At 46.2% G+C, this 13,592-nt stretch overlaps 1 protein-coding gene across 5 annotated transcripts in view; it reads right to left on the bottom strand.

Moving 5' to 3' along the window:
• Window positions 1-13,592, bottom strand: part of LOC129696197 (amphiphysin-like) — a 221,110-nt gene that overhangs the window by 161,006 nt on the left and 46,512 nt on the right. For all 5 annotated transcript variants that reach the window (XM_055633840.1, XM_055633841.1, XM_055633837.1 and 2 more), the window contains exon 2: window positions 1,729-1,809. In XM_055633840.1, the coding sequence (XP_055489815.1) occupies window positions 1,729-1,809 (81 nt within the window). The remainder of the gene's footprint in view (window positions 1-1,728; window positions 1,810-13,592) is intronic.

The following is a 13,592-nucleotide window of genomic DNA, read 5'->3' as shown; positions in this document are numbered from 1 at the left end:
TGGGTGACGTTGCGTGTTGAGACCATTCTTCAGAGTCCGCCGGAAGGGTCTCGACCCGAAATGCCACCCATTCCTTCTCTCCAGAGATGCTGCCTCTTCAGCTGAGTTACTCCAGCATTTTGTGTCTATCTTTGGTGTGACAGTTGTGTCATTTCATCGGCTTCGTGTATTGCGCGCCCAGGAGAGAAGCTGGACTTGCCGCTTGCATCTAACAAACAAGTGCGCTCAAATTGAAATCCCTCATCTTTGTGAGGGAGGGATGGAATAGATTTAATCACCGGCTAAAACAAAGGCCATTATGACAGGGAAATAATGCCACCAGTTAATTAACCATGTTCCCGAATGTAAGAACGAGTCATACATGTACTACCTGATATCATTTATACATGGTTAATTAACTGGTGTATATCATGTATTACATGATTTAAATTAAAGCTGGTGCAGGCTTGTGTCAGGATAGGTCCTATTCCCTTTTCTGTTTCTTATGTTCTACATACAATGACAGAACATACCACTGAGCCAACAATGTCCTTAAACCAATGTCTAAATAAAGAATCAGACTTTCCATTCATTGATTTGTTTGAATATGCCAGATACCAAAATGACTGCACTTCAAAAGTGATTATTTTGTTTTCATTGGAAAGTGATTTTGTCAGTTGAAAGTGGCATCGCAGGTAGATAGGGTGGACAAAAAGGCTTTTAGCCCATTGATCTTCATCAGTTCGATTATTGAGAAGTTGGGAGGTCATGTTACATTTGTAGTGAGGCCACCTTTAGAGTATTGCGTTCAGTTTTTGGTCACCATGTTATAGGAAAGATGTTGTTAAGCTGGAAAGGGTACAGAGATGATTTACAAGGATGTTGCCACAACTCGAGGGCCTGAGCTATTGGGAGAGATTGAGCAGGCTGGGACTTTATTCCTTGGAATGCAGGAGGATGAATGGTGATCTTACAGAGGTGTTCAAATTCATGCGAGGAATAGATTGGATGAATGCACAGTTTTTTGCCCAGAGTTGGGTAAATTGCGAAATAGATGACATAGGTTTGAGGTGAGGGGGGAAAAATTTAATACAACTTTTTTTTTTACAGAAAGGATGGTGCCGGGGAAGGTAATTGAGGCAGGTACTATCATAACACTTAAGAGACATTTGTACAGATTCATGGATGAGATAAGTGTGGAGGGCTGTGGGCCAAGCACAGGCACATGGGACTAGAGTAGATAGGGCATGCTTGTAGGCATAGGCATGTTGGGCTAAAGGGCCTGTACTCTGTATAACTCTATGACTAAGTCGCTGCCTCAAAAAAGCAGTCAACATCATCAAAGACCCACACCATCCTAGCCACACACTCATTTAACCCCTGCCATCGGGGAAGAAGGTACAGGAGCCTGAAAACTGTAACGTCCAGGTTTAGGAACAGCTTCTTCCCTTCAACCATCAGGCTATTAAACACGACAACAAATAAGCTCTGAACTACAACAGACTATTGTTATTATTGCACTATAATTGTTTGTTTATTGAGTATGTATGTATGTGTATATATACACAGTGAAATGTTTTTTTCTTTTTTTTTTTCTTCCGTTATATACTGTGATTACATATTATGTCGTGCTGCAGCAAGTAAGAATTTCATTGTTCTATCTGGGACATATGACAATAAAACACTCTTGGCTACGACTGCTGGTGGTGGAAGTAGTTCATTACAAATGTAAAATCTTTATTTAGTTACCTCCTGCTTCTTGAAGTTTTGTACAAATCCTTCAAACTGCTCATCTATTGTTTCATCTGCTTTGCCAAGCTTCTGCAGCACCTGAAAAATAAGTAAATACTTATGACGCCACTTGACATTGGAACATGCTTAGAAATGTTGGGAGTAAAATATTTTTAAATTGACCCTTGAATATTTCTTCATTCTAAAAGCAATTATTAATATTAATCTTAGATGAAGTCAAACGCTCCCCATACCTCAGTCAGCGGAAAGACAATACATGATTCCAATCGAACCATTTACAGTGTACAGATACATGATAAGGAAATAACGTTTGTCCATGGTAAAGTCAGTAAAGTCCAATAAAAGATAGTCCGAGCATCACCAATGAGGTAAATAGTAGTTCAGGACTGCTCTCTAGTTGTGGTAGGATGATTCAGTTGCCTGATAACCGAATAGTTGAAGGTGGTTGCCACTACTTGCAACCTCCAGCAACCATGTTCAACTCGATTAAAAAAAATTACCGATTTTTAAAATGGCAACCTAATTTTAGTCGCAGCCGGTTTTTAGTTTTTTGAAATAAATAAAGGCCTGTCCCATTAGGCGATTGTTTCGGCGACTGCCGACGATTGTCACAGTCGTAGCAGGTCACCCTAAAAACGGCGACAGGACCCCCCCCCCATGACAATGTCTACGACAAGCTACGACAACCTTCCACCTAGTCGACGTCAAGCTAGCGACATCCAGCGACCCATTAGGACGTCCACCTTCGACCACACCTACGACAACCTATGATTACACAGGCGACAACCTACGTCAATCGAAGTCAACCTACGTCCACCCGCAGCAAGCTAATGACTCTGCAGGCGACAACTGAAAACAAATCAGTCGCCGGTACATGTCGCCGTTTGATGTAGGTTGACGTAGGTAGTCGCCAATGGAATTCACCAAAGTCAGCACCTGGCGACAACCTACGTCATCCTGGCGACAACCTACGACAGCACCTATGACAGGAAAAGACAAGCTATGTCTTTGTCAAGCCTACGGTCGCCAATTGTTTGGCAGTAACAAAGGTTTCCATTTTGAAATGAATATACTGCACAAATGTATTCAATTTGGTCAAATCTATGATGATGCGACAACCACCATCTTTTTTCAATAACCCCCTTGTCGTGGAGTCTCACCAGTTCAGCATGTTCTTCCAATTTTTATTTTCGTGAAAGTACGAACGTTCGGTTCGGTACATGCTGAACTGGGGCTATTTTTGTGCACAAATTCAATGGTATATCCCTGGTTAATGCACTCCATGCCTCCCAAAAGAAGTGTAATCTCCACCGATATGTGTATTATCCACACTTCCTATAATTTGTAAGGGACCAGACCCACCTACCTCCATGGTTACCAGTGGAAAGTTTACTCCTTCCTGTGTAGTCTTCGAGGAGGTTGAGGCGCCGGTGTCTTGGGGTTTGCGCATTTTCCACGAAGACCGGTCTGGGCCATGGCCTAAAAAAGACCGCTGTCCAGTATGTCCGGCCTTTGAGCTTTCACCAGCTTCTGATTGTCTTACTCTGCCGGTGGGTGCGTGAGGGTGCTGTTTTTGAGTGTAGGAGGTCCTCTCATCGAGCTCCTTCTTTCTCCTTCCTGCACCCCCTGCACACTTGTAGTTTGTTCAGCAAACCCCTCTTCAGGGTCAGCCCAGAATTGACCCCCAGTACTCCCCTCTGACGAGGGAGATGCATTGTGCAGCCCTACTGCTGCTGTGCTGGGGGTGCTGCTGTGGGTGTTTTGTATAACCCATGGTGACTAGACTCCATCTCCCGGAGTCTGTCACATTGGAGCATCTGCTCCATAAGCCGCTCCATTTGACCCCAGCAACGCTAGGCCCCGCGGCATTTCTTGCAGTCCAACTTGTCAGAGTCAACGGCTCTGTTCCGTATAGCCTTCCCATCCGGCCGCGATGTTGATCTGGCCGGTGCGGGTACCAAGTCGGGTACAGCCGATCCCACTCACGGTGATCTGGTGCCGTCAGCCGCTGCTAGCTGCCTGCAACTCCGCGGTTCTTTCCAGCCAGTGCAGCCCTTGTGGACTCTAGTCCATAGTTTCCCCTGTGAAATACAGCACGGGAAACAAAAATGACTGCAGAGTAATTCCCTTACCTGTCGGTCTCGGTTTAAACTTGCCGCTGCGGGGGAACGCTCCCTCCGCATAGCCTTCCCGCCCGGCCGTGGTGTTGATCTGGCCGGTGCGGGTGCCAAGTCGGACACAGCTGATCCCACTCACGGGGGTTTCCGGTGCCTTCAGCTGCTGTTGGCTGCCCGCAACTCCGCGGCCCTCCCCAGCCAGCTTTAGACGCAGCCCTTGTAGACTGTATTTTTGTCCAGTTTCCCCCAGTAAAAAACAGCGCGGGAAACAAAAAACGACCGCAGAGTAATTCACTTACCTGCGGTCTCGGTTTCAAAATTACTGCTGCACGGGAACGTCGTTCCACCCCGACTGTCGTTTCGCAATGCGTGAAGCGATATGATACGCATGCGTCCTGGCGAGTTCTTCACGTTGTCACTCACGTGACTCCGAAGTAAAATTGACCCCAGGTTGGGAACCCTTAGCCTAGAGGATGAGTGATGTAGTTGCTGATAATCCAGGTTAAAAGATACAAACTCAAATGCGAGGCCGAATGATTAAAGTATCTGTAACTCATGCGCTACAAATCTCCAAACCATCTGGTGGACATACTGTGGCGCTGTTGCTAGCAGCCTCCGCATTCAGTCCGGTATCTTTTTGTTATTTTTTGTTATGTCGAAGTGTGTTTTCTGTGGTTTTTTTATGTCTTTATGTGGGGGAAGAGGGTACGGTAAGGGGGATACCGTCCTTCAGTCGCTTCCTGGAGAGGCGACTATTATTTGAGTCGCGTCCTCGCCTCCCACCCCCCCCCCCCCAAGCGGCCTACCTACTGGATTGGCGCGGCCTTTCCTGCCGGGACCGACCAGAGCTCCAGCAGCAACAGCGGCGCAGCATTGGATACATCGTGGGGCGGGCGATACCTCACCGGGGATCGCCGTTTGGAGCCCCGGGTGCTGGGCCTGCTACACCGACATCGCGGAGCTGTGGTTCGCGGAGCTCCCAACGCGGGCGGCGCTGACCAACATTGCGGAGTCCTGTGACTCCGCCCGGCTCGGCCTGCGGACTTCGGGAGCCGCGGACTCCGGTGGGAGGAGGCCGATCTGGCGGTCCGGGCCGCTGAGGATGTTCTCCGTCGGGGTTCGGCGTCGTTGTTCCATCATCCCGGCGTGAGGGCCTGAGCATCGGGCCGCCCGTGGCGGCGACTGCGGGTGCTCGGGAGGCCCCGACCATGGGTGAACATCTGAGAAGATCGGAGGGGAGGCTGGCTGGACTATGGTACCTTCCTCAACTTTGGTGCCACTGTGTTGTGTTGTGGTTATGCTGTGTCGTGGACTTCTGTGTTGGTTCTTTTTTTTAAAATATGTTTTATTTATTATTTATTTTAATGTTACTTGACTGTAAGAAAAATCAATTTTGTTGTCTCTTATGAGATAATGACAATAAATAGAATCCAATGCAATGATATGCTGATTGGCCAGAATATAGACCAGTGTAGAACAGGAACGTGGCAGCACAGTGATAGAGCTCCTGCCTTACAGCGCCGGAGACCTGAGTTCGATCCTGACTATGGGAGCTTGCCCGGATGGTGTCTCTACGTTCTCCTCATGACCTGCATGGGTTTTCTCCGGTTTCCTCCCACAATCCAAGACGTACAGGCTTGTAGGTTAATTGGCTTGGTATAAATGTAAAAAAATTGTTCCTAGTGTGTGTAGGATATTGTGAATGTGTGCAGACAATGTCGCTGGGCGGTGCAGTCACGCGGGGCCAAAGGGCCTGTTTTTACACTGTATCTCTAAACTAAACCAAACAGGCCTTTCGGCCCACCATGTCTGGGCCAACCATGATGCCAATCTAAACTAATTCTCTCTAGCTGTCTGTTCATGTGCCTGTTTAAATGCCTCTTAAACTGTGCTGTAATTTCTGCTTCACCCCGACCATAGCTATTTATGTAAAAATCCGCCTCACAAATCTCATCTAAACGTTCCCCTTACCTTAAACCCATGACATCTAGAATCCAAATATTATGATGCACAACATGACCTCCAGGATTATTTCTTACATTTTCCTGTCATCCTGAGGGTTCACACACAAAGGAACACTCTACAAACATGTCTGAGCGTGACAGCTCAGAAAAACGTATTCCTTTTTCAGAGGACCCATCACATAGACCCAGCCCTGTCACAGTGCAAACCCGCACTCTTAGTTTAGCTTAGTTTAGAGATACAGCACGGAAACAAGTCCTTTGGCCCACCAAGTTCGCACAGACCAGCGATCTCTGCACACTAACAGTATCCAACACACACTAGGGGCAATTTACATTTATACTAAGACAATTAACCTACAAGCCTGTATGTCTTTGGAGTGTGGTAGCAAACGATCTCGGAGAAAACCCAAGTAGGTCACGGGGAGAACGTACAAACTCCGTTCAGGCTGCACCCGCAGTCGGGATCAAACCCGAATCTCTGGCGCTGCAAGGCAGTAGCTCTACCGCTGCGCCATCGTGCTGCCAAGTGGGTCAATTAGACAGCCAGTTAGATTTTCATTTGATGAATTACAGTTTCCAAGTGAGTAGGTGGGAGCGACACTGCCACAATCCTTCCCTCACTCCGGTCATCTGGATGGATGGTAAATCCCGAGTATTTTTTCTGAGAAGGAGAATGAAAAACATCTGTAGCCTTGAAGTGGCAGTAGGCCAGGAGAAGGAAGTTGGAGTAAGGAGACAAAGAAATAGATCTCCATCTCACTGGATGTGCTAGGACCTCAGACATATCCAACACATGTGCGGCATGGTGGCGTAGCGGTAGAGCTGCTACAGCGCCAGAGACCGGGATCTATCCGGGTGCCGTCTGTACGGAGTTTGTACCTTCTCCCCCGCGACCTGCATGGGTTTCTCCGAGATCTTCTGTTTCCTCCCACACTCCAAAGACGTACAGATTTGTAGGTTGAAAATAGACACAAAAAGCTGGAGTAACTCAGCGGGCCAGGCAGCATCTCTGCAGAGAAGGAATGGGTAACATTTCGGGTTGTAACCCTTCTTCAGACTGAAAGTCACGGGAAAGGGAAACGAGAGATATAGAAGGTGATGTGGAGAGATAAAGAACAAATGAATGAAAGATATGCAAAAAAGTAACGATGATAAAGGAAACAAGATTCAAGATAGTTTATTGTCTGTGTCTCTGTGTCCCTGATAGGACAATTAAATTCTTGCAAACAGGCCGTTAGCTGTTTGTTGGGTGAAAATGAGAAGCTGGTGCGACTTGGGTGGGGGAGGGACAGAGAGAGAGCGGATGCCGGGGTTACGTGTAGTGAGAGAAATCAATATTCATACCACTGGGCTGTAAGCTGCCCAAGCGAAATATGAGATGCTGTTCCTCCAATTTGTGTTTAGCCTCACTCTGACAATGGAGGTGACCTAGGACACAAAGGTCTGTGTGGGAATGGGAAGGAGAATTAAAGTGTTTGTCAACCGGGAGATTAGGTAGATTTGGTCTCGCCGATGTATAAGAGTCCACATCTTGATCAACAGACACAGTAGATGAGGTTGCAGGAGTTGCAAGTGAACCTCTGCATAACCTGAAAGGACTGTTGGGGTCCCTGGACAGTATCGAGGGAGGAGGAATAGGGACAGGTGTTGCATCTCTTGCGGTTGCAGGGTACGGTACCTGGGGAGTGGATGGTTTTGGTGGGAAGGGATGAGTTAACCAGGGAGTTGCTGAGGGAACGGTCTCTATGGAAGGAGGAAAGGAATGGCGATGGGAGGATGTGACTGGTGTTGGGATCACGTTGGAGGTGTCGAAAATTCTGGGAGATTATGTGTTGTATGTGACGGCTGATGGGGTGAAAGGTAAGGACTAGGAGGCTCTGTCTCTGTTGCAACTAGGTGGAGGGGTAGCAAGGGCGGAGCTGCGGGGTACCGAGACACGAGTGAGGGTCTCAACTATAATGGAAGAAGAGAACACCCGTTCCCTAAAGAATGAGGACATCCTGGATGTCCTGGTGTGGAACATCTCATCTTGGGCGGGGACGCAGCATAGACGGAGGAATTGGCAGTAGGGATAGAATCTTTACAGGAAGCAGGGAGGGAAGAAATTCAGTCGAGATAGTTGTGGGAGTCAGTGGGTTTGTAATAGACTTCAGTCAATAGTCTATTTCCTGTGATGGAGTCTGTGAGATCACGAAAGGGGAGGGAGGTGTCGGAGATGGTGCAAGTGAATTTGAGTGCAGGATGGAAATTGGTGGTGAAGTTGATGAAGTCCATGAGTTCTGTATGGGTGCAGGTAACACCAATGCAGTCGTCCATGTAACGGAGATAGAGTTCGGGGATAGGGCCGGTGTACGCCTGGAACGCCTGCGTTTGACCTACCCTACAAAGAGGCAGGTATAGCTAGGCCCCATGCCGGTGCCCATTGGTACGCCTTGAATTTGGAGGAAATGGGAGGAGTTGAAGGAGAAGTTGTTCAGTGTGAAGACCAGCTCTGTTAGGCGAAGTAGAGGCAACTTGGATGGTTCTGCGGTCGAGGAAGAAACCGAGGGCTTTAAGGCCTTCTGGTGGGGGATGGAGGTGTAGATTCAGATTCAATTTCAATTCAATTTTAATTGTCATTGTCAGTGTACAGTACAGAGACAACAAAATGCATTAGAGACAACGAAATGTAGAGTAACTGAACGTCCACAGTAAAGATGATGGAGCGGGTGCTCAGAAAGCGGAAGTCATTAAAGAGACAAAGATTAATTGCTTGGTATAAATGTAAATTGTGTGGAGATCGCTGGTCGGTGCGGGGTCGATGAGCCGAAGGGCTTGTTTCTGCGCTGTATCACTAAACTAAACTAAATCTTTAAATTAAACCGCATGTGAAAAATCACAAAGAATTGGCCACTAACTGTGCGCTGTAGTAGAAGGAGGTATTTTAATTACATTTATCACACCTGCGCAAACTCTAGCGTGTTTAGTGGCAGCCATTGCTCAGCGGTAGCATCTTTCTCTCCATCAGGTGGCTGGGACTTCAAGTTCTTCCCATTTGAATATGCCCTTTTTCCTGCTCAGTTGAACACAAAGGGTCCCATGGAGCTACTGCAAAGAAGCTCAGGGAAGTTTTACCTGGTGCCATCCCGAAATTTACACTCAACCAACATCAGTGAAACCAATGGGGTGGGAGATTGCAACCTTCACGTGGTCCACCCTGTTTCGGCTAATGCAATCAACCCAACGTACACAAACAAATAGAACAAGGTGACCTACAACTTTAGGCTGTGCACGCCATGCGCAAAAAGAAGAAATGAAACCAATTATCATGTTACTGTTGGACATTGGAGTGTAAAATTGGCAGCAACATAACAACATGAATGCTTCGAAACAACTTCATTAGAAGGGTCTGTGAAGATAGACAAATTAAATCATGTGGAAATACTTTTTCTACATTTCGCAAGAGAGCACCAGCATCCCAGGGATAATAAGACAGCATCCTTTGAGCAGTCGTTTCAGCAAACAGATGAAGGCAGATCAGAGAGCCGCAGGTGGGTTTCAGCAAGGTGCCACCTTTCATACTTAAGCTACTTACACGTTCAATGAAAACCTGCCTGTGGAATTAGGTGTTAGAGTTGCTGCGCACGGCGTTACAAGTAATGATGTCGGGCAAACTTTGATGTTGTCATTAATATTAACATTAGATTCAAAGGTTTCTAGCCCACGCATCGCTCCATTTTTACAGCTCTTCAAAACTGGCACAGGGAGAGAATAAATCAGCCCGTTTACTGTAAGGTATTGTACAGAAATATGCTTAAAAATGTTGGGATATATGCATTTTTATTATTAATGTTCAATGTTTTACGTGTCATTCTTAATTGTTACTGTATGTCGTGTTGTTACTTGCGGGCGGAGCGCCAAGGCAAATTCCTTGTATGTGTACACACTTGGGTCAATAAACTTATTAATTCATTCTCTTCTTCTTCATTCATCCATTTTCATGCCTCATGTCCAGCTTAGGACAGGTAGCCTAGAGCTTGTAGACTTTCTTGACTTTCCATTTTCAAACAAATCGATAGTAATGGAGTTGCACAATAGCAGGAACATCAGCACACTCTGGCACATAAGCCAGAGTGTGTATATTATCAGGGGGAGTGTGGGCAAGGGTGGGGTGTGGTACGATCTTGTGAAGTTTCAGATGGTATGTTTTTGGTGTCTTCCACCTGCCGATCTCCATGTATTGGAGAGGAGGAGGGGTGGGATCATTGTCCAAGTGGCACAGTCGTAACATGGCAGAGACACCAAGTGACCAACGTTCGGGACACTGATTCCAACTGTACCAAACCTAAACATTCAAAGGCGTTATTGTTGCCAGACCCCACAGCGTAAACAATGGCCCCACTCTGTAACACATTCCCAAGCCTTTCCCTGTATTCAAGAGAACATTATCATGCAGAAATGCTCAAAATATACTCATGGGTCAAGTTACTGGGAGAGGCACAACATGCACAGAAAAATATATAGATCGGAGCCCATGGATCATTTAACGTAAATATAAATGAAATCATAGAGAACGAATAATAGGCATCAGATTTATTATTATACAATAATCCAGAATCAAAATTAATCCTTATTGGCCTGTCCCACGGCGATTTTTTAGGCAACTGCCGACGACTCATAGTTGAAGCAGGTCGCCGAAAAACCGGTGACAATCTACATCATCCTGGCGACAACCTACGACAGCACCTACGTCAGGAGATGTCAAGCTACGCTCATTGGCGTCAAACCCACGGTTGCCGAAATGTTTTCAACATGTTGAAAAGTTAGCGACGACCAGAAAGACGTTACGACTTTTTGCGCGACTGAGACTACTCCCGGCGACCACTGGTGAACATGTGGCGACAAACTAGTCGCCTATAGTTGCCTAAAAAATCGCATGTGGGACAGGCCCATAATGAGTTATCCTCTTTTTATTCCAGACAATAATGCTACGAACGTGATGATTTAACAAAGAACCATAACAATTAGGGGCTCTTTGGACCCCTTCCGCCATTCATTATGATCATGGCTGATCACCCACTTCAGGACCTATTTCCCTGCCTTCTTCCTATATATATCTCTGGATTCCTTCAGCATTAAGAAACATATCTACCTCCTTCTTGAACATATCTAATGACTTCTGCTCCCTTCTGTGGTAGAGAATTCCACAGTACACCTCTCCTCAGGGCGAAGAAATTGCATGGATCTCAGTTCTAAATAACATACCTTGTATCCTGAGACTGTGAGCGTCCTGGTCCTGGTTCTGGACGCTCTAACCTTTGGTAATGTTGACACCGGAATCTAGTCTAGTTGGAATTATATACGTTGCTATGTGCTCCTCCGTCATTCTTCAAAACTCCAGTGAATATCGTTCATGTGACCCAATCTCCACTTATGTTCAGTCCCTTCTTCCCAAAGTTGCTTCTCTCATGGAAGCAACATCCATTCTCAGATTAGGCGACCAAAACTGTACACCAAACCCTACATGGGTTTCCAAGACCCCAAAATGCTGTAGCAAGACAGTTGCTCTAAGATCAAATCAGATTTCAATGAAGGTCAACATACCATTTGTGACAGGAAGACACTGACTCAGTTCAGTTTAGTTTAATGTCATGTGTACCGAGGTAGAGTGAAAAGCTTTTGTTGCGTGCTAACCAGTCAGTGGAAAGACTGGGCAGTCACGGTGGCGCAGCGGTAGAGTTGCTGCCTTACAGCGAATGCAGCGCCAGAGACCTGGGTTCGATCCTGACTACGGGTGCTGTCTGTACAGAGTTTGTACTTTCTCCCTGTGACCTACATGGGTTTTCCCCGAGATCTTCAGTTTCCTCCCACACTCCAAAGATGAACAGGTTTGTAGGTTAATTGGCTTTGTAAATATAAAAATTGACCCTAGTGGGTGTAGGACAGTGTTAATGTGCGGGGAACACTGGTCGGCACGGACCCAGTGGGCCGAATGGCCTGTTTCCGCGCTGTATCTCTAAATTAAAAAACTAAACAATACATAATTACAACCGAGCCATTCACAGTGTCCAACCTTATCATTACCCAGCCCCACACAGCAGGGTTTTATCTTCTCCCCAAAATCCATATATTTAGTATTTCAAGATGTATGTAAGAGATATTTTTAAATAATAACCATGAATTAAAAGAGTCTCTCAGAAGAGTAATACCATGATAACGTTTTCCATTGAGCCTGTGAGTGAATGGTAAGACAGCGTTAAAAAGTCAAGAACATGGTGTAGGGATGTGGTGATCACCTAAAGTCAAGAACATGGTGTAGTTTAATGATAAAAGCCGGGCCCACCAGCTTTTCAAATTATCAATCAATAAAAGATGAGTTTAATAGTATTTGATCATCATTGAATAAGATCAAATCCGGGAAAGTAGTTGCAAGAACATTTTTTTTTTAAAGTTTTTTATCTGAATGTACAAAACATTCATGCCAAGAGAGATGAATTAGTAGCCCAAACTAAGATAAATAACCTTGATCTATGAGCATCACAGAGACTGGGTTGATCAAAATCAAAATTACATTCTATATGGTACTTGATGTAACAAAAACATCAAGATAGACATAAAGAGCTGGAGTAACTCAGCGGGACAGGCAGCATCTCTGAATAGAAAGAATAGGTGATGTTTCGGGTCTCAACCCTTCTTCAGATCATTCTCAAATGGTAATAGGGACAGATAAAAAGGACATACGTTTTAGTTTTGGAGATACAGTGCGGAAACAGGCCCTTTGGCCCACCAGGTCAGTGCCGACCAGCGATCCCTGCACATTAACACTATCCTACATAAGGATAATAGGAATGAATAAACTTGCCTCAACTGATCAGAAAGTAGGTTCACATCAGTGAGAAATGAAATAATAAGGGGTAAAACCATGATAACTTCACAACAGTAGCTACTGTATATTGTTTGAATTAGTATCAATATTAAAAAGAGTCGGTAACAAAGGGAATGTATTCATTATGAGACCCTTTCATTTTCACACGTACGTTTCTCCCCGTACGTTTTTCTTCACCGTGAGTGCCACAAGTCACTCATGCAGCGCCCGTATGAAGGTCTCTTTCGCGTGCTGCGGCACGGGCCTACTACATTTGATTTGGACATGGGAGGCCGGCGTGAAACTGTGTCTGTGGCTCGTTTGAAACCGGCCCTCTTGGACCTGAGCGAGCCAGTCCATGTGGCTCAACCTTCCCGTCGCGGGCGTCCACCATCCCGGGCTCCCGGAGATTCTTCCGAACCGAGCATGGGGTGGTATCTACGTGTTCTGGCCGCCTCATTCAGCGTCCCGCCCAGTTCGGGGCCTCTGGGGGGTCTGGGGGGGGGGGGGGGGGGGGGGGGGGGTGGCGGCACCTGGTGACAACCCAAGGTCACAACGAACGATCGACTCTAGGGGGCGGCGTCTTGGTGGGGAAGGCGCTAGTCACGAGGTCGGTACTTGATTTGGTATTTAAGGCCGGGCAACGCCCATGTCCTTGGAGGAGTAGGGAGCTGTATTAGAGAGATTAAACACAGCTAGTGCACGCAACTTGTGTCCAACTAGTTTTTGGCTGGACTCCTGCGAGTCCCCGCTACATGGAAATTAATGTAACACTGCTATTGCAGAATAAAGCGAGTGAGATAACAATCCATGTAGTCCTTTATCGGCTGAAATCTGCTGCTAAGGAAGTGATGAGAAGTATGTTTAAGCAATGCCAACATAGATTTGTGAAAGTGAAATGATATTTGAACAACCTAACAGAATAATTTGAAGATT

This window comes from Leucoraja erinacea, chromosome 4 (genome assembly GCF_028641065.1).
Source record: "Leucoraja erinacea ecotype New England chromosome 4, Leri_hhj_1, whole genome shotgun sequence".
Taxonomy (NCBI): Eukaryota; Metazoa; Chordata; class Chondrichthyes; order Rajiformes; family Rajidae; genus Leucoraja; species Leucoraja erinaceus.
The sequence above is the reverse complement of the archived record's forward strand: the minus strand, read 5'-3'. Positions and strand labels throughout refer to the sequence as shown.